Source organism: Somniosus microcephalus, chromosome 9 (assembly GCF_052327205.1).
Source record: "Somniosus microcephalus isolate GS21.2 chromosome 9, FLI_Smic_1.0, whole genome shotgun sequence".
Lineage (NCBI taxonomy): Eukaryota > Metazoa > Chordata > Chondrichthyes > Squaliformes > Somniosidae > Somniosus > Somniosus microcephalus.
The window spans coordinates 224,754,851-224,775,675 of record NC_140995.1 but is presented as its reverse complement, the minus strand read 5'-3'; the positions used below and the strand labels follow the sequence as shown (position 1 = coordinate 224,775,675).

At 47.9% G+C, this 20,825-nt stretch overlaps 1 protein-coding gene across 2 annotated transcripts in view; it reads right to left on the bottom strand.

Moving 5' to 3' along the window:
* Nucleotides 1-20,825, bottom strand: part of kif6 (kinesin family member 6) — a 705,324-nt gene that overhangs the window by 491,914 nt on the left and 192,585 nt on the right. For both annotated transcript variants that reach the window (XM_085997944.1, XM_085997945.1), the window contains exon 10: nt 2,706-2,809. In XM_085997944.1, the coding sequence (XP_085854070.1) occupies nt 2,706-2,809 (104 nt within the window). The remainder of the gene's footprint in view (nt 1-2,705; nt 2,810-20,825) is intronic.

Below are 20,825 nucleotides of genomic sequence, written 5' to 3'. Positions count from 1 at the left end.
GGATTAGGCTAAAAACTGCCTGTTAACTACCTGTTAACAGGCAGTTAATTGGCACTAATCCCTTCCCGCCTCGGGTCGGCGGGTCCCAGTGCGGGGCGGGTACCCGCCTCCTTTGAAACTTACATGGAGGTGGGTTTTGGGCGGGATGGTGTCGGGACCCCCGAATTCGGGATTTTAGCCCCCCCTCACGGCACACTGAAAATCGACCCCAAAGAGTCTGTAAAGGGATATAGATAGACTAAGTGAGTGGGCAGTATGGTGGCAGATGGAGTATAATGTAGGGAAATGTGAGGTTATTCACTTTGGTAGGAAGAATAGAAAAACAGAATATTTTTTTAAATGGTGAGAAACTTTTAAATGTTGGTACAAGAAACACAGAAAGCTAGCATGCAGGTACAGCAAGCATTAAGGAAGGCAAATGGCATGTTGGCCTTTATTGCAAGGGGGTTGTGGAGTATAATAGTAAGGAAGTCTTACTACAATTGTACAGGGCCTTGGTGAGACCACACCTCCAGTACCGTGCACAGTTTTGGTCTCCTTATCTAAGGAAGGATATACTTGCCTTGGAGGCGGTGTAACGAAGGTTCCTGGGATGAGAGGGCTGTCCTATGATGAGAGATTGCGTAGAATTGGGCTATACTCTCTGGAGTTTAGAAGAATGAGAGGTGATCCCATTGAAACATACAAGATTCTGAAGGGGATTGACAGGGTAAATGCTGAGAGGTTGTTTCCCCTGGCTGGAGAGTCTAGAACTAGGGGGAATAGTCTCAGGATAAGGGGTAAGCCATTTAAGACTGAGATGAGGAGGAATTTCTTCACTCAGAGGGTTGTGAATCTTTGGAATTCTCTGCCCCAGAGGGCTGTGGATGCTTTGAGTATATTCAAGGCGGAGATAGGTAGATTTTTGGACTCTAGGGGAATCAAGGGATATGGAGATCGGGCGGGAAGGTGGAGTTGAGGTAGTAGATCAGCCATGATCTTATTGAATGGCGGAGCAGGCTCGGGGGCCATATGGCCTACTCCTGCTCTTATTTCTTATGTTCTCATGTTCTAAAATAACAAGTGTAACTCTAAGAACTAAACTAAGCTTTTATAGATTTTTTTTTTCAAAATACACACAGTATTTCTGTTTTCATTCAAGAGTAACCACTTTTCAGTGCGTCTCAGCTGTTTCTAGATTGCTCTTCTGTGAATTTTAAACTGTCCCTCTCAAAAGATTTTCCATCTACCAACTGCCCATTTGAACAGAACAGCTCCTTTTTTATATTGAGAGTCACTGGGACTTCATGGATTTGAAGTATCTGACTTCTCAAGTTCAAAAAGGAACTGTCAGTCAAATACAAAATGAACCAATCGTGAAGTCTATGGGGTCGATTTTCCTGGAGCCGTTAGGCGGGATTTCAGGCGTGTGGGGGGGGGGGGGGGAAATCCAGAATTCGGGGGTCCCGACACCATCCCACCCAAAACCCCGCTCCTCGCAAGTTTCAGAGGCGGCAGGTACCCGCCCCGCACTGGGACCCGCCGACCCCAGGCGGGAAGGGATTAGTGCCAGGTAGTTAACAGGCAGTTTTTAGCCTAATCCCTATTTTGAGGGGTGTCGTGTGGGATTCCCGACGGCTCCAAACCACGCCAGGTTGAGCAGGCGGGCCGTCGGGTTGAAGGAGCTGGAGGGGTCGCGATGTCGGTGTTCAGGTGAGTGATGGGTGCATGAGTGCAAAGGTAAGTGTGTTTGGTGTGTCTAAAGTGTGTAAAGAACTTTTACTTACCTGTACTTACCTTCACAGCCTTTCTTCCTGTAGCCGTCGGGAGCGCATCACTCAGCCGGCACTTAAAGCTGAATGGCTGCGATCTGTGAAAAGTGACAGCCTTCAGCTTTGAGTGCTGCTGAGAGTTCTAACTGAGTCTGTGCTGAAGGACTCATGTTAGAACTCAGACTGTCAGTGTCTGGCAGCTTGAAACAGCTGTGAAACACTGATATTTTGTTCTTGACAGATGAAATTGCAGTCTGTGACGTCACCTGTTGCCGGGTGGCCCTTAATTGGCCTGCTGAGCCCGCTGGGCGGGCTCAACAAGGTCAATCAAGGGGAAATCGCGCGGATTGGCCGGACGTCGATGTAGGCGGGTCTAAAACTCGAAAGTTGTAGTCCCGCCTTCTTCCCTGACAGCTTCGGGAAAATCGACCCCTATATATATATTTGAAAATTGTGAGTTCGCCTTGCTGTGAAGCCTGTTACTTTGCAACATTGTATCGGGATAGGACACAGATAAAGAGATAAAAGTATGAATGATAGAAAGTGAAACAGAGAAAACTGGAAATGCACACCATTGGTTCTGATGAATGGTCAGTCAAAATGTTGAGTTAATTTTTTTTCTTTCAGATGCTAACCGCTTGCTGTATTTTTCTAGCATTTTCTGTTTCTTATTTCACTACAGTACAGTCCAGAGAACTATAAAATCCAATCAAGGGAACACTTTTTATGTGGATGCAAGCCATTCCAATATCAGCGATGCTCTCTGAGTACTATAACTTAGGACTTTTTATGTTATGTTTTATGCCTAGAAATTACTGTTGGTGATAATAGCAGAAGAGTGCTTAATGTGTTTGTATATTAAAGCTCTCTCCACTATTTTAACAAAAGCTAATTTATTTTCAATTTCTAGGCTTTAGTTCGCACTGTTAAAGAAGTTAAAAAGGCAATAGTTACTTCTGTGTTTCCTCCTGCGAGAGGTTGTCAGTCCTTGTCTGCCCAGTGACCATGGCCAGCTCATCCTTTAGCTGCTGGATTTCCTTCTTTAAGCGAAGAATCATCTGCAAATGGGGACAATAAAAAGAAAAAAAAGCACAGCTGGAATCAGTTTCCTGATGTGAGTGTTTTTTTGGGCTCTCTCTGAATTGAGCCAAATTTTGGCTTCATCAGCAAAGAGATAAATTAAAATTATTTTTATATAAAAATGACTATTCCTGTTCCCAAAATAAATCTATTTTGAGGTTATGAAAAAATATACATTATAAAAATCTTGTCTGAAATCATAAATCACTGCTTTTCTTCTGGCCTGCAAAACAGCCACATTCCTTGTATGGAGGACCCACGAGCAGAGTCAATTCCTATTAACTAAACATAAACCGGGTTGCTAAAGATTTTGTTCACCTGTCAGGACTCATTTAACAGACACACACATTGATGCATTAGCCTGCAGTGGGGTACTGTTACTGCACTCACTTTATCCTTTGCCTTTTCATTCCCTCCCCACAACCATCAATAAAGCACGGTGTTTTAAAAAAAGATATAAACACGGCTTCACTGTTATTTAGGTAATTTCATGTGAATTGAGCCTTTTTAACGTGATCAATATTTCTGCGATAGCTGCTGTTAGTGCACTCAGCAGAAATAGTCAAGCATAATTTGCCTCATTGCACAGCAGTATAGAAACAAACCTCCTTGGCCCAGATCTAGGGTAGAAAGTCAGAGACTCACATCAGGCTACTAAAAAGCCTGATGTGGTTATCCTGCTAATTTTAATGAAGAACAGATGCCAGTGTGTGTATTAGGTTGGGAATTAAATTCCCGACTAGCTTTGAGCAAAGACTTCCTGTAAGCCCCAGGGGATCAAATTCAGGTCAGATCATTCTGCTCTACATTAATGCAATCTCTAAAGAGTTGATAGACACCTTATTCAGTGCACAGAATGGATGTTAGATTTCTGTGTAATTCATCTTCTTCTTCTTCTTAGGCAGTTCCTCGGAACCGAGAATGACTTGCTTCCACATTAAAAATGAGTTCGCAGGTGACTGATGAGTCCAATGCGGGACCTACAGTCTCTGTCACAGGTGGGGCAGACGGTGGTTGAAGGGGCGGGTGGGTGGGGTGCTTGGGTTGACATGCATTCCTTGCGCTGCCTGTGCTTGCTCCCGGCGAAGAGACTCGAGGTGTTCGGTGCCCTCCCGGATGCTTCTCCTCCACTTTGTGCGATCTTGGGACAGGGATTCCCAGGTGTCGGTGGGGATGTTACACTTTTTCAAGGAGGCTTTGAGGGTGTCCTTGAAGCGTTTCCTCTGCCCACCTGGGGCTCTCTTGCCGTGCCGGAGCTCCGAGTAGAGCGCTTGTTTTGGGAGTCTCGTATGGGGCATGCAGACAATGTGACCCGTCCATCGGAGCTGATCGAGCGTGGTCAAAGCTTCGATGCTGGCCTGAGCAAGATCCTGCAAATCCATTGGCAGGATAGGCACACCAACGTCAGTGTTCTTGCTCAGGCCAACATCTGTGTAATTCCTCCCAACAAATTCAATGTCCGTTTTTAAATAAACTGGTGACTATCCCAAGTACAAATTAGAGTGGGCCCACCTCAGCATTTGTTCAGACCAACTGAGAGTCCAAAAGATAAAACAAGTGAATAGGCTCTACACTTAAATCCCAATCATTCGACCCTCTCTGCCAGGTACCATTCATTAGTCAAGAAGAGGACAGATGATCTGCTCTCAGGCCCCTGTAACTAGCAGTCAGGTAGAACAAATGCATGGGGGGACTTGTCTACTGATTCCTTCTCCTCTAAAGACGGCGTTGGTAAACGTACTCTTGTTTCTTTTAACATTTGCATCTACAATAAATAAATCATTAATACCTGACCAGAAACCTCATCATCTCAGTAAACTTCAACAGGTCCTCCTCCCCCAGCTTATTAGAACTAGAAAAAAATTTCAAATTTAAAATGATAATACTGCTCATCTGTAATTTTTCCAGTTCTGACGAGAGGGTCCACATCCGAGATGTTAATTGGTCTATTCTCTCCACAGATGATATCTGACCTGCTGAATGTTTGCAGCATTTCCTGCTATTAGCCCCAATTTTAACCTAACCCGTCCGGTGAGAACAGAGTAGGTTCAGGTCGGACGCCGAAATTAAACCCTGCCCAAAGTCAATGGATTGCAAAATCGGGCGGGGTATAAACCAGGTGTCCGACCCAAACCCACCCCATTCCTGCCAGCTGGGTTAGGTTAAAATTAGGGATTTTATTTCCAACAGTTGCAATATTTTGCTTTTTACCCAGTTTTTTGAGGGTTTTAGTTGAGGGATAAATGTTGGCCAATACGCTGGGAGACCTCTCCTGCTCTTCTTCAAATAGTGCCATGAGGAAGATTTGGGTTTTTGCAGCGAAGTGTTTTCAGATACAAATAATCCGAGTAGAAGCACAATGTTCATGAATCACAGGCATTAAGTGGATGGGTAGATAACTAAAGAAAATACAGGTATTCAGGAGAGGCAGGTGGTCCACTGTTATACCTGCCTGTGTGGGTGTTTGTATTCCACTGTGTACATGTCTGTACATGCCTCGGCTGACTCCTCCCACGAGTCCAGGTATAAAGGTGACTGCTCCACAGTCCCTCTGTATTCTGGACTGGTCGACCACTCGAGGCACACCTTCATTCTCTTGTTAATAAAAGCCTGTTAGTTACTTGCTTAACCTCAGTCTTTTGAGTAATTGATAGCGCATCAATTTTATTAACAAGATTTTTTTACAATGGAGAAGATCCTCACACCAGCATGCCTGGACTTAGACCATCGGGAGGCGGACGCATCCACCAAGTTTGCTCACTGGCTTAGGTGCTTTGAAAGATTCCTGATCGCCTCCGCTGCAACGGTCAAATCGGATGAGGACAAACTGGATGTCCTGACCTCCAAAGTGAACCACCGAGCGTACCCGGTCATCCAGGACGCGACCTCGTACACGGCTGCTCTCAAGCTCCTCAAGGACCAGTACACGCGCCCAGTGAACGAGGTGTACGCCAGGCACCTCCTGGGGAGTCATAAACAACAACCTGGGGAATCGACCGAGGAATACCTTCAGGCACTGTCTGAGCTTGGCCGGGCCTGTGGTTGTAAGGATGTAAAGGCCGCCGTGTACACAGAGGAACTTATCCGGGACGCTTTTGTAGCGGGCCACAGGTCCAATTACACCCGACAGCGACTGTTGGAGCAGAGTGACCTCGACCTCAACAAGGCCTCTGAACTCGCACTATCATTGGATGCAGCCTACCGGGGCATGGATGCCTACTCCTCTGCACCGTGGACGCCGCGGGGAACGACAGCCTGGGACACGGTAGGACCGTCTCATAGCGCCGTGCCACCCCAGCCACATCCCAGCAACGGCCCAACTACCGCAGCAGTGTCCCAAGGCCAGAAATGCTACTTCTGTGGCCAGGCCAAACACCCCAGAGCGCGCTGCCCGGCGAAAAATGCGATCTGCTCGGGCTGCGGGAAGAAGGGACACGACGCCAGCGTCTGCAGGGCCAAAGCCACACCGAACCCCAGCAGCGCCGCGTGTGGGCCGTGCGGGCCGCCATCTTGGGCCTCCCCAGCCATGTGCGAACCACCGGAACATCAGCCATTTTGGACGCCTCCAGCCACATGGGGATCATGGACGCCGCCATCTTGGACACCAGCCGGGACGCAGCAGGCCCCCAACACCGCCTCATCTGATACCCGCAGCGACACACCAACCCCTACGCTGGCCTCCGTTACGCTGGACCAAGCGAGACCACACCAACTGGCCCGGTCCACAATGGACATTAAGGTAAATGGTCACGAAACAACCTGCCTTTTTGACTCTGGGAGCACGGAGAGCTTCATCCACCCCGACACGGTGCGGCGTTGCTCTCTCCCAGTCCTGCCTGCGCACCAGCGGATTTCTATGGCCTCCGAGTCCCAGTCGGCGGACACTGGCGGCTACTGCGTGGTGACACTCTTAGTAGACGGGACTGTGTACGATAATTTTAAACTTCTGGTCCTGCCCCACCTCTGCGCTGCCGTTCTACTGGGGTTAGATTTTCAGTGCCACCTTAAAAGTGTTACGATGGCGTACAGTGGACCCCTCCCCCCACTCACAGTCCGCAGCCAGCAGCTTCCAAATTGCCCGCCGCGCACCAGGTGCAACCTCTCCACACTCAGAGTCACCCCCCCACCACTGTTCGCTAACCTCACCCCCGACTGTAAGCCCATCGCCACAAAGAGCAGGCGATACAGTGCCGGGGACAGGGTTTTCATTAAAACCGAAGTGGAGCGGCTCCTGAAGGAGGGGATTATTGAGGGCAGCACCAGCCCCTGGCGAGCCCAGGTTGTGGTCGTTAAGACCGGCGAGAAGCAGCGCCTGGTCATCGACTACAGCCAGACAATAAATCGCTACACCCTGCTGGACGCTTACCCACTCCCCCGCATAGCTGATATGGTCAACCAGATCGCGCAGTACCGCGTTTTCTCGACCATTGACCTGAAATCAGCGTACCACCAGCTCCCTATCCGCCCTGAGGACCGCCAGTATACTGCCTTTGAGGCAAACGGCCGCCTCTATCACTTCCTTAGGGTTCCCTTTGGCGTCACCAACGGGGTCTCCGTCTTCCAAAGGGAGATGGACCGGATGGTCGATCAAAATGCGTTGCAGGCCACTTTCCCATATCTGGACAATGTGACAATCTGCGGCCATGACTTGCAGGACCATGACGCAAACCTCGAAAAATTCCTCTGCACCGCCCAACTCCTGAACCTGACGTATAACAAGGAGAAGTGCATATTCCGCACAACCCGCCTCGCCATCCTTGGCTGTGTTGTGGAACACGGAGTCATCGGTCCCGACCCCGACCGGATGCGTCCCCTTATGGAACTCCCACTGCCCCAAGACCCTGAAGAGGTGCCTAGGGTTTTTCTCTTATTACGCCCAGTGGGTCCCCTACTATGCGGACAAGGCCTGTCCGCTGATCAAGTCCACCTCTTTTCCCGTGACGGCAGAGGCCCGCTTAGCCTTCCACCGTATCAAGGAAGACATTGCCAAAGCCACCATGCACGCAGTGGACGAATCCATCCCCTTCCAGGTGGAAAGCGACGCGTCCGACTTTGCTCTGGCCGCTACCCTCAATCAGGCGGGGAGACTCGTGGCCTTCTTTTCACGAACCCTCCAGGGCCCGGAGACCAGACACTCCGCTGTTGAGAAGGAGGCCCAGGCTATTGTGGAGGCTGTGCGTCATTGGAGGCACTACCTGGCCGGAAAACGATTTACCCTGCTCACTGACCAGCGTTCAGTTGCTTTTATGTTTAACAACAAGCAGAGGGGCAAAATCAAAAATGACAAGATCTTGAGGTGGAGAATCGAACTTTCCACCTACAATTACGAGATCTTGTACCGGCTGGGAAGCTCAATGAACCCCCAGATGCTCTATCGCGTGGCACCTGCGCCAGCGCGCAGATCGATAGACTGCGGGCCCTCCACAATGACCTCTGCCACCCGGGGGTCACCAGGTTCTTCCACTTCATCAAGGCCCGCAACCTGCCTTACTCCATTGAGGAGGTCAGGACCATGACCAGGAACTGCCAAGTCTGCGCTGAGTGCAAACCGCACTTTTATAGACCAGACAGGGCTCACCTGATAAAAGCCACTCGCCCCTTCGAGCGCCTGAGTGTTGATTTTAAAGGGCCTCTCCCCTCCTCCGACTGCAATGTGTACTTCCTCAACATTATTGATGAGTACTCCCGTTTCCCGTTCGCCATCCCCTGCCCGGACATGACCAGTGCCACGGTCATTAAATGTCTGAACGACCTCTTCACCTTGTTCGGTTTCCCCAGCTATATCCATAGCGACCGGGGCTCATCGTTTATGAGCGACGAACTCCGCCAATACCTGCTCGCTAGGGGTATTGCCACAAGCAGGACCACCAGTTACAACCCCCGGGGGAACGGACAGGTGGAAAGAGAGAATGCGACAGTTTGGAAGGCCGCCCTGCTAGCCTTAAAGTCTAGGGGCCTTCCGACCTCCCGCTGGCAGGATGTGCTCCCCGATGCGCTCCACTCTATTCGGTCACTGCTCTGCACTGCCACTAACGCCACCCCTCATGAGAAAATGTTTGTCTTCCCAAGGAAGTCCACATCGGGGACATCGCTACCGCCATGGCTGACGTCCCCAGGGCCGGTCCTACTGAGAAGACACGTGAGGACCCATAAAACGGACCCCCTGGTCGAGAGGGTCGACCTCCTCCACGCCAACCCCCAGTATGCTTACATTGCGTACCCGGACGGGCGGGAGGACACAGTCTCCATACGAGACCTCGCCCCCTCGGGGGCCCCAGTAACCCACTACCCACTACCACCCCCCCCCCACGATCCAATATCCAACCCCAGCAGACGTCACGCCTGGGCCCCACGACCCGCTCGACACCCACGAGGACTACACACCAGTGCCCCAGCCTACGCGGGACTCGACGCCGGAAGCTTCACTACCCCTGCCGTCGCCACGTCGATCACAGCGGCAGACAAGACCTCCGGAGAGACTCCAATACACAAACTTTTAATACACTTCACCCCGCTGGACTCATTTTTAAACAAGGGGTGAATGTGGTAAACCACTGTTATACCTGCCTGTGTGGGTGTTTGTATTCCACTGTGTACATGTCTGTACATGCCTCGGCTGACTCCTCCCACGAGTCCAGGTATAAAGGTGACTGCTCCACAGTCCCTCTGTATTCTGGACTGGTCAACCACTCGAGGCACACCTTCATTCTCTTGTTAATAAAAGCCTGTTAGTTACTCGCTTAACCTCAGTCTTTTGAGTAATTGATAGCGCATCAGAGACCTCTCCTGCTCTTCTTCAAATAGTGCCATGAGGAAGATTTGGGTTTTGGCAGCGAAGTGTTTTCAGATACAAATAATCCGAGTAGAAGCGCAATGTTCATGAATCACAGGCATTAAGTGGATGGGTAGATAACTAAAGAAAATACAGGTATTCAGGAGAGGCAGGTGGTCCACTACCAAGCACATTTCAAAATTATTCTGAGGTCTATGTTTGAATCTTTCAATCAGGTTTCTGTCCATACCACATAATTGCCCAAACCAAAGTCACAAATCACATCCTCTGCGACTGTGACCATGGAGCGCTTTCCCCCCTTGTCCTTCTTGACTTTTCTACAGCCTTTGACAGAGTCAACCATACTATCCTCCTCCAACGCCTTTCATCACAGTGGGATTGCCCTCACTTATTTCCACTAAAACTATCCAATTGTAGCCAGAGTATCTCCAGCAATGGTTTTTCTTCCTGCCCCAGCAACATTACCTGCAGAGTTCTCCAAGGATCTGTCCATGGCCCCATCCTCTTCCTCATCTATATGCCGTACCTTGGCAACATTATCATCAGACATGGGTCAGCTTCGACATGTATGCCGACAACACCCAACTCTACCTCTCCACCATCTCTCTCAACACCTCCGCTGCCTCTGTGTTGACAGACTACTTGTTCGATATCCAATCATGAATGAGCCTCAATTTCCTCCAGTTAAACATTGCGAAGACTGAAGCTATCATCTTTGACCCCACCACAAACTTTGCACTCTCGTCATTTATTCCATCCCTCGCCCCGGCCAGCTGCACCAGATTGTTCACAATCTCAGCATCCTATTTGACCCTGAACTGAGCTTTCAACCCCATATCCTATCCATCATAAAGATCGCCTATGAATGTAAGGTGACGTATCCAGGGCGTTTATTTCATCATGGGTGGCCCGGTTTGGGGTGCCATCTGACATCTCCTCTAACCGAGGTCCACAATTCACGTCGGAGTTGTGGAACGCAGTTGCACAGGGCTTGGGTACCAAGCTGCACCGTACCACCGCTTACCATCTGCAAGCGAACAGTCTATGCGAGAGGTTTCATCGGTCTCTCAAGGCGTCCCTCCATGCCAGCTTGCGCGGTCCCAACTGGGTGGATAGACTCCCCTGGGTGATGCTAGGCCTCCGCACAGCCCCCAAGGATGACCTCCAGGCTTCATCGGCTGAGTTAGTCTACGGTCAAGCACTTCGAGTACCAGGGGACTTCCTCCCTCCACATACAGAACCGTGGTCGCCTGCTCAGCAGCTCCTTCAGCATCACGAGATGGCAAAGAATTTCCTGCCTATTCCAACCTCGCATCACAGCCTACAGAGGCCTCATGTTCCGGCAGAACTTACGAGTTCCGATTATGCTTTTATTCGGCAGGATGCTCATAGAGATACACTCAGACCACCTTATGCTGGACCCTTTCGTGTCATCTCATCGGGAGAAACATTTTTCACAGTCGAAGTGGGAGCCCATTTAGATCGGAGTGAACCAGTTGTTGCCGCCCAGCCACCTCGCCGTGGACGACCACCGTTGACTGCCAGACCAGTTATGCAACAGCCCACCATTGAACTGCCTGTTTCTGCCTCATCCTGGCCCACACCTTCTGCTACTGTTTCCTCCACCCCGGATGCGCCGCTTCAGACACAGCCAAGCACCGGCTTGTCTCCCAACGTTCCACTGCCTGAAGTTCGTAGCCGTTCGGGCAGGATCATCAAACCTCCTGTTCGTTTGACACTGTCTGTTAAAGAGAATTCTGGGGGGGCGCCTGTGGCGGAGCCACTAAGAGACTCAGGGCAATTAGTAATCATCCCTTTAACTACCGTGTAGTGTAGCTGTGGACTGCACCTTTAAACTGTATGTACTTTCTTGCATTTCCGCGTGATGACGTCATGACGCCGATCACGTGACCACCAGCTGGCGCGGAGAACGTCATGACGTCATGACGTCAGCTTCCAGTACTTTGCAGCAGTCTTTGAGGTGCTGGGAGGCTGCACAGACCTGTGTACATCTTCTCCTGTAGTGTTACCAGTTAAGTTGTTTGTTTAATAAACTTTGTTATTTTGTTTCACTGAGTTGAACTTCATTATTCGGATAGGAACCTCCGTTCCTACACCTACATCCATTCCTGTAACATCATTCTCTTCCACCCCGCCCACCTCCATTAAACCGGAAGTGAGCAGGTTGGAGGCAGGTTTGAGATTTTTAAAGTTTTAACATCTCACCCGACCCCAACCCACCTGTTTTTGGGGGTTAAAATTCACCCCAATGTTTCCGCAGATTAGTTTTGAATTTACCGTGATCCAAGAGCAGGCCATATCCTCTGGTTCTACTGTTCTGAACAAGGTGAAATAGCTTGTCATGGTCCACATTATCTAGTCCCTTTCAAAACAATCATAAAATCTCTCAACCTGTCTCTTTCCCAGTGAGAATATGCCTAATTTATAGAACGGCTCCTTATAGTCCAATCCCTCCATGCTCTTAATCATTTTGAATAGCCTAAAAGATCAAATAGTGAGCGCCCGCCAGAGACCATAAAATGAGTGGTATCAAGTCGGCTTACCACTTTGGTAAACGTAGGTCAGCTTCAATGCAGGAAATAATCTCCACACGACAAAACCTTTCTACTTAATATGCCATCAATTCCAATGCGCTTCTTTCACCGGTCAGGTTATGTGGTTCTTGCTGCTTTCGCCATTCAAATTTTTGGAACAACTGCTCCAAAACACCACCAGGAGGGCCACCAGAAAAAAGTTTCTGCTGCAGCAGCAATTATATCTGTAGAAGCACGAATGTTTTCATGGTGGCTTTCACATTAGATATGAATTCTATTTCAGCATTTGTTTGATTTTTACATCATTTAACACCAGATATATTATTAGCAGAATAACATCATCCTTACACACGAGCTTCAGGATTGTATAACCCCTGAGCTGGAAGAAATAGTGACACCAATGTAACAAGCCATAAACGCAAAGGGCAAGTAATATTAGGACTGCATAATTCACGGGTGCTTCAGCATAGCCCATGACCATGAAAGGCGGGTTATCTATGAACCTGAAGAGCAAGCTACTACAAAATGCATGAAGCAGGAAAGCCTGTAACTGCATAACTCAAGTGCCAGGACAGTGAGTTACTATTTGTGGGACCTTGCTGTGCACAATTCAGCTGTCGTGTTTCCTACATTACAACAGTGCCTATACGTCAAAAGTACTTAATTGGTTGTAAAGCACTTTGGGACAGCCTGAGGTCATAAAAAGTGCTACATTAAAATGCAAGTCTTTATTTCTTTCTTTGCCTTACTCATGAGCTAGGAAGTTGAGTTACTCCATACCCTATGAGCCAGTTAGGTGAATTATTCATAAGTACACCAGAAAGTAAGTTACTACATCATCCATGAGCCAGAAGGCTGAGTTACTATATAATCTATGAGCCTGAAGGGCAAGGGCTTGATGTACCGTGAGCGTGAAGGTTAAAGCGATATCACTACTTCATAACCTATAAACTAGAAGAGAAATTCAAACCAGGGCGACATAACCCATGAGCCCAAAGGAAAATGATACCAGGACTGTATAAGCCATGAAGTGGAAATGTTAGTGACATCAGGACTGCAACGCTTACAAGCCAGAATGGCAAGTGGGTACCTGCAGTTCTTATGTCATGAGTTGTTTTTTTATTCGTTCCTGGGATGTGGGCGTCGCTGGCAAGGCCAGCATTTATTGCCCATCCCTAGGTAGTCTATTTTCTAACATATGGCAAGTTTTGCTTGTTCTGTTCAGCTCCATGTTAGAATTCATAAATAGTTCTAGCAGAACTGGAAGGGAGATGAGGAGAATTTTTTTTTTACGCAGTGAGTTGTTACAATCTGGAATGCACTGCCTGAAAGGGTGGTGGAAGCAGATTCAATAGTAACTTTCAAAAGGGAATTGGATATATACTTGAAAAGGGAAAATGTGCAGGGCAGTGGTGAAAGAGCAGGGGGAGTGGGACTAATTGGATAGCTCTTTCAAAGAGCCGGCACAGGCATGAATGGCCTCCTTCTGTGCCATAAGACTCTATGATTCAGTGGCTCCTTAAAGAAAACACCTGCTCAATTGTACCACCTGATGGAAATTCTTAGCTATAAGAACTGTGCAAGGCTTTGACCAAGTTTTACTACGTACAGTGCAACATAAGAAATACCAGGAGAAAAACTGGTTAAGACCCATTCTTGGGCGCGAGATAGGTGCCATCTCAGAGCGCGCACCAGAAGCTGGAGACCCAAGGCTCATCCCAGATTGGACCTCAGGTCTCCTCTGAATAGGCAGTACTCCTGCTCCTCCTGGCTTCACATCAAGGTAAGCTAAAAACAAAAAACTTGCTGTATGATTTGGCAGCCGTCAGTGGTCCCTTTAAGGACCGCTGGTTCGTTCTCCGAAGCACCCAAAATACTGCGCTCCGCTTAGCTCTACACATTTCGGAATGGGCCGCGAGACAAGCATTAGGTCCCTCATTAGCCTAGGCAAGGAGCCATCTGCCTGCTTCAGGCAGCCGCCAGGGATGCCTAAGTATCGCCCGTGGAAATGTGGCATCAGACATACTTCAGGCGTAGTTCGGGCACAGGATGTAGCACCGCAAAACTGGTGTTTTTGCCCCCCCCCCCAAAAACAGGCAAAACACAGTTCAATTTCTCCCCCAGTGTACTTAAGAATTGTTTTATATTAGATCATTAACAATCTGAATTCTAATCTTTAATACAAACAATGTCATTGAGGTATCCCAATTTTTATTTGACAAAATATTGAAATAATAAACTGAACTGGTCAGCAACATGAATAATAAACAGAATTTCGACAGGCTCTCAGACTTGTTTAGAATTGTTACACAGTACATATGGCCAGCATTTAGTCTCAACCTCAAATATATTGCCATCGCGTACCTTTTAATAGTTAACAGTTTTGCAGACAGGACACGCAATACATTTTCTTGAAAGCTAAATTATAGAGACTACGTAGAAAATACTTCAATAGCGAAAATGAAGAGGGGGCCAGCAGTAATTGACACCTGCTCCATATGTTCAGACACTGGAAGTTGAGATGAAAGCAGCCCTTAGCAGTACTCTGGGCAATTTTTAAAATCCCCTCATAAATGGTTTGCATTGACCTCAGCACGGCAGGACTGAAAACTCTGGAATTCCCTATACTAATGTGTAGGGGGTGGCGTGTGCTCAGTCAGCTCTGCCCCTGACTGTCTGAGCGGTTCGAATCGCTCCCACACCCCTGGGTTCTAGACACCGGACTTAGGTACAGGCGGCGATACAGAAAATCGAGTAGACAAGTGGTTTGGTGCAAGAAAACTGCAATTTTTATTAAAGGCACAATAAAACACAATACTAAGAATTACTGGAATAATTACAGGCATATAAAATTACACTTATTTGGGAATGGGGAACACACGGCACATCGAGGGAACAAACACATTAAAAATCCCCTTATCCTTATCCCACCCCCAATACCTAACTAGATTAAGCTACGAGGGGCCAGGAATGCTCAGCAATGGGGTTTCTTTTATGGTTCGAAACCTGTTGATTAAGCCGGTTGTGGGTTTTGGGGTTTGTTCTTGTTGTCTTTCAGGCCTGCCGTCGTCACGTGGTCACAGGGCGCGACGATGGAGTTGTCTGTGCGAAGTACCCTTCTTTTCCTTCGTTAGATTAAAGTCTTTTGTGGGGTACTTCACCTTGCAGGAATGGTTGTTCTTCTGGTGGTGGGTTTGGTCGCCGACAGTTTTGTTGCGGTTGGGGCTCGGTTGGCGGTTTATATCGTCGATTGATTTTACTATCCAAGCTTCAAACGCCAGCTTATAACTAAGCCGGGGTGTGTGCCCGCTCGTCCCCAACGCTTCTTCTTCGCTGCCCTTCTCTGCCTATCGGTTTTACCGTTCGTCTCGTCTGCCCGTTTGCAGCCCGTGTGTCCTGTGCTTGTTCGATTCGGTTCCGTTCTCCTCCCCGCGTTTGGCCCCCAGTGTTGTAATGGGCGTCCTCGGTGTCGGGAGAGGCAAGAGCACGAGGCAAGAGAGCGAGCAAGAGAACGAGAGCTACCGGTGGGCCTACAATTATACCCGGTTCTTCACCCCTTATCCACGCGCCAAATCAGGTCAGTTCTTTGTCTAACTTTTGGCGGGCTCATCTAAAATGATTACAGTCATTTACTTTAACGGCTTTTGGGGCGGTTGTCTCCTTGTTTAATGGCTTCGATATCCTGGCTGTTTGTTATTTATGAAATTTAATCGTCTTTCCTGGCTTGGTAGCTACCTGTGAGCTGTTACCAATTATTTATGCAGAAAGTTAATGGCCTCAAGATTAGGCCCATCCTGACTTGATCTGTTCCAAGGTGAAGAATGCATATTCTGTGTTTACCTAGCTGTCTGGCTTTAGAAAATGGTAAAGTCTTTCACAGATCCATGCATGTTAGGTTTCGTTTCAGGATTTGAATGGGCCTGCCTTCTGCAGGGCCTTGCTTTTAAAATCCTGCAAGCCTTGGTCACGAGGTTTCAGAAGCCATTTTGGGTACCCTTTTTAATAACTGGTCCATACAGGGTCCCTTTATCCATAACTTTTGGGGAATGTGGGAATTTTGAGAACTCTACAAATGTGAATTATTTAATATATAATTTGCATCTGTCCCATTCTTGCCTCACAGCCATCTGTATCTGTTCCATTGGAAATGTGCCTTAATTGAGCTGCTAAAATGGCCAACTATTGTTCGCAATTGCTCAGAGTAAACTGGATGATACACTTATTTGTAAGTGTAGGAGCATTACACAATGTAATGTACAATGTATTATTCTGCTATAGTGGAGCTGTGTCCCTTTAAGGCCGGAAAGCCTCATGTGGTCCCCAGCATCACAGATGCCAGTCTTCAGCCCATTCAATTCACTCCACGTGATGTCAAGAAACGGCTGAAGACACTGGATACTGCAAAGGCTATGGGCCCTGACAACATTCTGGCAATAGTACTGAAGACTTGTGCTCCAGAACTAGCTGCGCCCCTAGCCAAACTGTTCCAGTACAGCTACAACACTGGCATCTACCCAGCAATGTGGAAAATTGCCCAAGTATGCCCTGTCTACAAAAAGCAGGACAAATCCGACCCGGCCAATTACCGTCCCATCAGTCTACTCTCAATCATCAGCAAAGTGTTGGAAGGTGTCGTCGACAGTGCTATCAAGCGGCACTTACTCAGCAATAACCTGCTGACGCCCAGTTTGGGTTCCGCCAGGGCCACTCAGCTCCTGACCTCATTACAGCCTTGGTCCAAACAAGGGCAAAAGAGCTGAACTTAAGAGGTGAGGTGAGAGTGACTGCCCTTGACATCAAGGCAGCATTTGATCGAGTGTGGCATCAAGGAGCCCTAGCAAAACTGAAGTCAATGGGAATCAAGGGGAAAACTCTCCATTGGTTGGAATCATACCTAGCACAAAGGAAGTTGGCTGTGGTTGTTGGAGGTCATTCATCTCAATCACATGACATCACTGCAGGAGTTCCTCAGGGCAGTGTCCTAGGCCCAACCATCTTCAGCTGTTTCATCAATGACCTTCCCTCCATCATAAGGTCAGAAGTGGGGATGTTCGCTGATGATTGCACACTGTTCAGCACCATTCGAGACTCGTCAGATACTGACGCAGTCCATGTCCATATGCAGCAAGACCTGGACAACATTCAGACTTGGGCTGACAAGTGGCAAGTAACATTCGCACCACACAAGTGCCAGGCAATGACCATCTCCAACAAGCGAGACTCTAACCCTCTCCCCTTGACATTCAATGGCATTACCATCACTGAATCCCCCACTATCAACATCCTGGGGGTTACCATTGATCAGAAACTGAACTGGACCAGCCATATAAATACTGTGGCTACAAGAGCAGGCCAGAGGCTGGGAATTCTGCGGTGAGTGTCTCACCTCCTGACTCCCCAAAGCCTTTCCACTATCTACAAGGCACAAGTCAGGAGTGTGATGGAATACTCTCCACTTGCCTGGATGAGTGCAGCTCCAGCAACACTCAAGAAGCTCGACACCATTCAGGATAAAGCAGCCCACTTGATTGGCACTCCATCCACCACCTTCAACTTTCACTCCCTCCACCACCGGCGCACTGTGGCTGCAGTGTGTACCATCTACAAGATGCACTGCAGCAACTCGCCAAAGCTCCTTCAACAGCACCTTCCAAACCCGCGACCTCTACCACTTAGAAGGACAAGGGCAGCAGACGCATGGGAACATCACCATCTACAAGTTCCCCTCCAAGCCACACACCATCCTGACTTGGACCTGTATCGCCGTTCCTTCACTGTCGCTGGGCCAAAATCCTGGAACTCCCTTCCTAACAGCATTGTGGGTGTACCTACACCATATGGACTGCAGCGGTTCAAGAAGGCGGCTCACCACCATCTTCTCAAGGGCAATTAGGGATGGGCACTAAATGCAGGCCTAGCCAGCCAGCAATGCCCACATCCCATCAATGAATTAAAAAAAAAGCAAACACAGGCTGAGGTCAAGCCAAGTTAAACGTCAATTGGTCTGGAAACTACAGGAAACTCTTTTTTATCCAGCACCGATGGGACCGGCGTGGTGCCGGTTGATCAAAAAGTCCGGATTACAGAGAGGTACACTTACCAAGGTACGAGGGCCCCATTCATGGCCACAGGTGCAGGAGCCCCGGTTACACAGCACTTGTGCAGCAGTCCCGGTTACATGGCCGCAGATCCAGGAGTCCCTGTTGCACGGCCACAGGTGCAGGAACCCCGGTTACATGGCCACAGATCCAGGAACCCCGGTTACACGGCCACTAATATATAGTAAAACTTATCTGAACCTACTCCTGAATTTTGCCGGTTAAAAGAGAGTTTCCTGTGTGTAGAGTTTAAATGGCTTGTACTTTTCAGGCTGTAGGTCATAAGTTTTTAAGGTTGTTTTGAATCTGTAACAAAGTGAGGTGTCTGGAGTAGGACATCTGGATCAAATAATAAAAACAACTGGAGCAGAGATCTAGATTTTTATGGTGGGCGGCAAGGTCTAACAACTGAAAAATCCCTTGTGTTATTGCTAACCTTTGCAAACATAAAAAGACTAGGACAAATACCTCCTTATTGAAATCTGCAAACAACTCAAAAGTCATAAATACAACTGGTTCCAGACAAAAATATACCTGATCCAAGTATGAAATAACCAATGAATCAAAGAACTTCCCATTCATTCTTATTATACTCAATTTCTGATCCAAGGACAACACTTCAAGTACAAAATCCTGATTCACACGTAAAATGTTCCCCATCATCCTGTTTTTAATGCTATGCATTCTAAAATACACTATCTCCACTGCCAAATTTCACCTGGAGACAGAAATCTGATCACTTTTGTGTGAAACATGTTTTTATTCTGTGGTCGCTGTTCAGATTGAATGGCTGAATGGCCTGTGGTACAAAGCTTTGGCAACTGGCTGTTTTCATCTGCAGTTTGTAGAAGTCATGGTTCAAACTGAACCTTTCTTGGCAGAGCGCATTTATCAGGAGTCAACCGTGTTAAGAAGCATTAGCGATTAGTCCACACTTTGAACAAGAAAGCACTGGAAAGTGAGCAGTGCTCCTCCAAAGTATCAGCAGATAAGCTTTGGGAAATCATTCAGAAAGCAATCCCATTGTGATGAAAACAATACACAGAGACACAAATAACGCTGTGAAAAGAAAACCTATTTGTGCCTTAAAAATAAATTATGTACACGTGCGTTAATATAACAAAGACGGCAATCCTAGTTTTTAATGCATTCAACACCAGGGCAACTTTAATTTCTCACATGTTGTCAGGCTGAAGGCCTGCTGTGAGTATATGCTTTTGTGTATCAAAGATTGACCTCCTCCTATTCATTATTTAACCTCAGAATATGGAATTTCAAATTGACTTTTTTTTTTTTTTTTATTCGGTCCTGGGATGTGAGCTTCACTGGCAAGGCCAGCATTTATTGCCCAACCCTAATTGCTCTTGAGAAGGTGGTGAGCCGCCTTCTTGGACCGCTGCAGTCTGAGTGGTGAAGGTACTCCCACAGTGCTGTTAGGGAGGGAGTTCCAGGATTTTGACCCAGCGATGATGAAGGAACGGCGATATATTTCCAAGTCAGGATGGTGTGTAACTTGGAGGGGAACTTGGAGGTAATGGTGTTCCCATGCACCTGCTGCCCTTGTCCTTCTAGGTGGTAGAGGTTGTGGGTCTGGAAGGTGCTGTCGAAGAAGCCTTGGCGAGTTGCTGCAGTGCATCTTGTAAATGGTACACATTGCAGCCACGGTACGCCGGTGGTGGAGGGGGTGAATGTTTAAGGTGGTGGGTGGAATGTCAAGGGGTGGTGGTTAGACGCTCTCTTGTTGGAGATAGTCATTGCCTGGCACTTGTGTGGCACGAATGTTACTTGCCAGTTATCATCAGCCCAAGCCTGAATGTCATCCAGGTCTTGCTGCATGCGGTCATAGATGGCTTCATTATCTGAGGAGTTGTGAATGAAACTGAACACTGTTCAATCATCAGCGAACATCCCCACTTCTGACCTTATGATGGAGGGAAGGTCATTGATGAAGCAGCTGAAGATGGTTGGGCCTAGGACACTGCCCTGAGGAACTCCTGCAGCAAAGTCCTGGGTCTGAGAAGATTGGCCTCCAACAACCACAACCATCTTCCTTTGTGCTGGTTTGACTCCAGCCAGTGGAAAGTTTGGAAAACTAGCCCTTTAAAAGTTAGTTTTCAGCCATTGAAAGCGCTTTTAAACAAAACAAACTTGCTTTCGCATACAAGATAAATGGTGTGAGTAGGAGAAGCAGAATAATGTAGGTAAGTCAAGGATTTTAAACTTGAAAAATGGAAAAATAATTTTAGCACACATGCAGAATAGAACATAACTCAAGATGAATCCAGCTGAATGAGACCATTCAACCCACCTCAGTTCACCCACGCAGAAACAAACAGGAGGAGAAATTAATTTGAACCCAAAAATGGGCACACAGTGATTGATCCCTGCACCTGAATCAGTAGACACAAGGCACACCTAATATTGGGATTTGGGCCTCATTATCCTCAAACTGGTGATCTGCGCACACCTAATAGGCGTCCCCCAGACAGCTCACTGGTGCTTGCCTCCAGCAGCGGCCATTAACTAAGTCCTGAAAGGCAACTGGGAG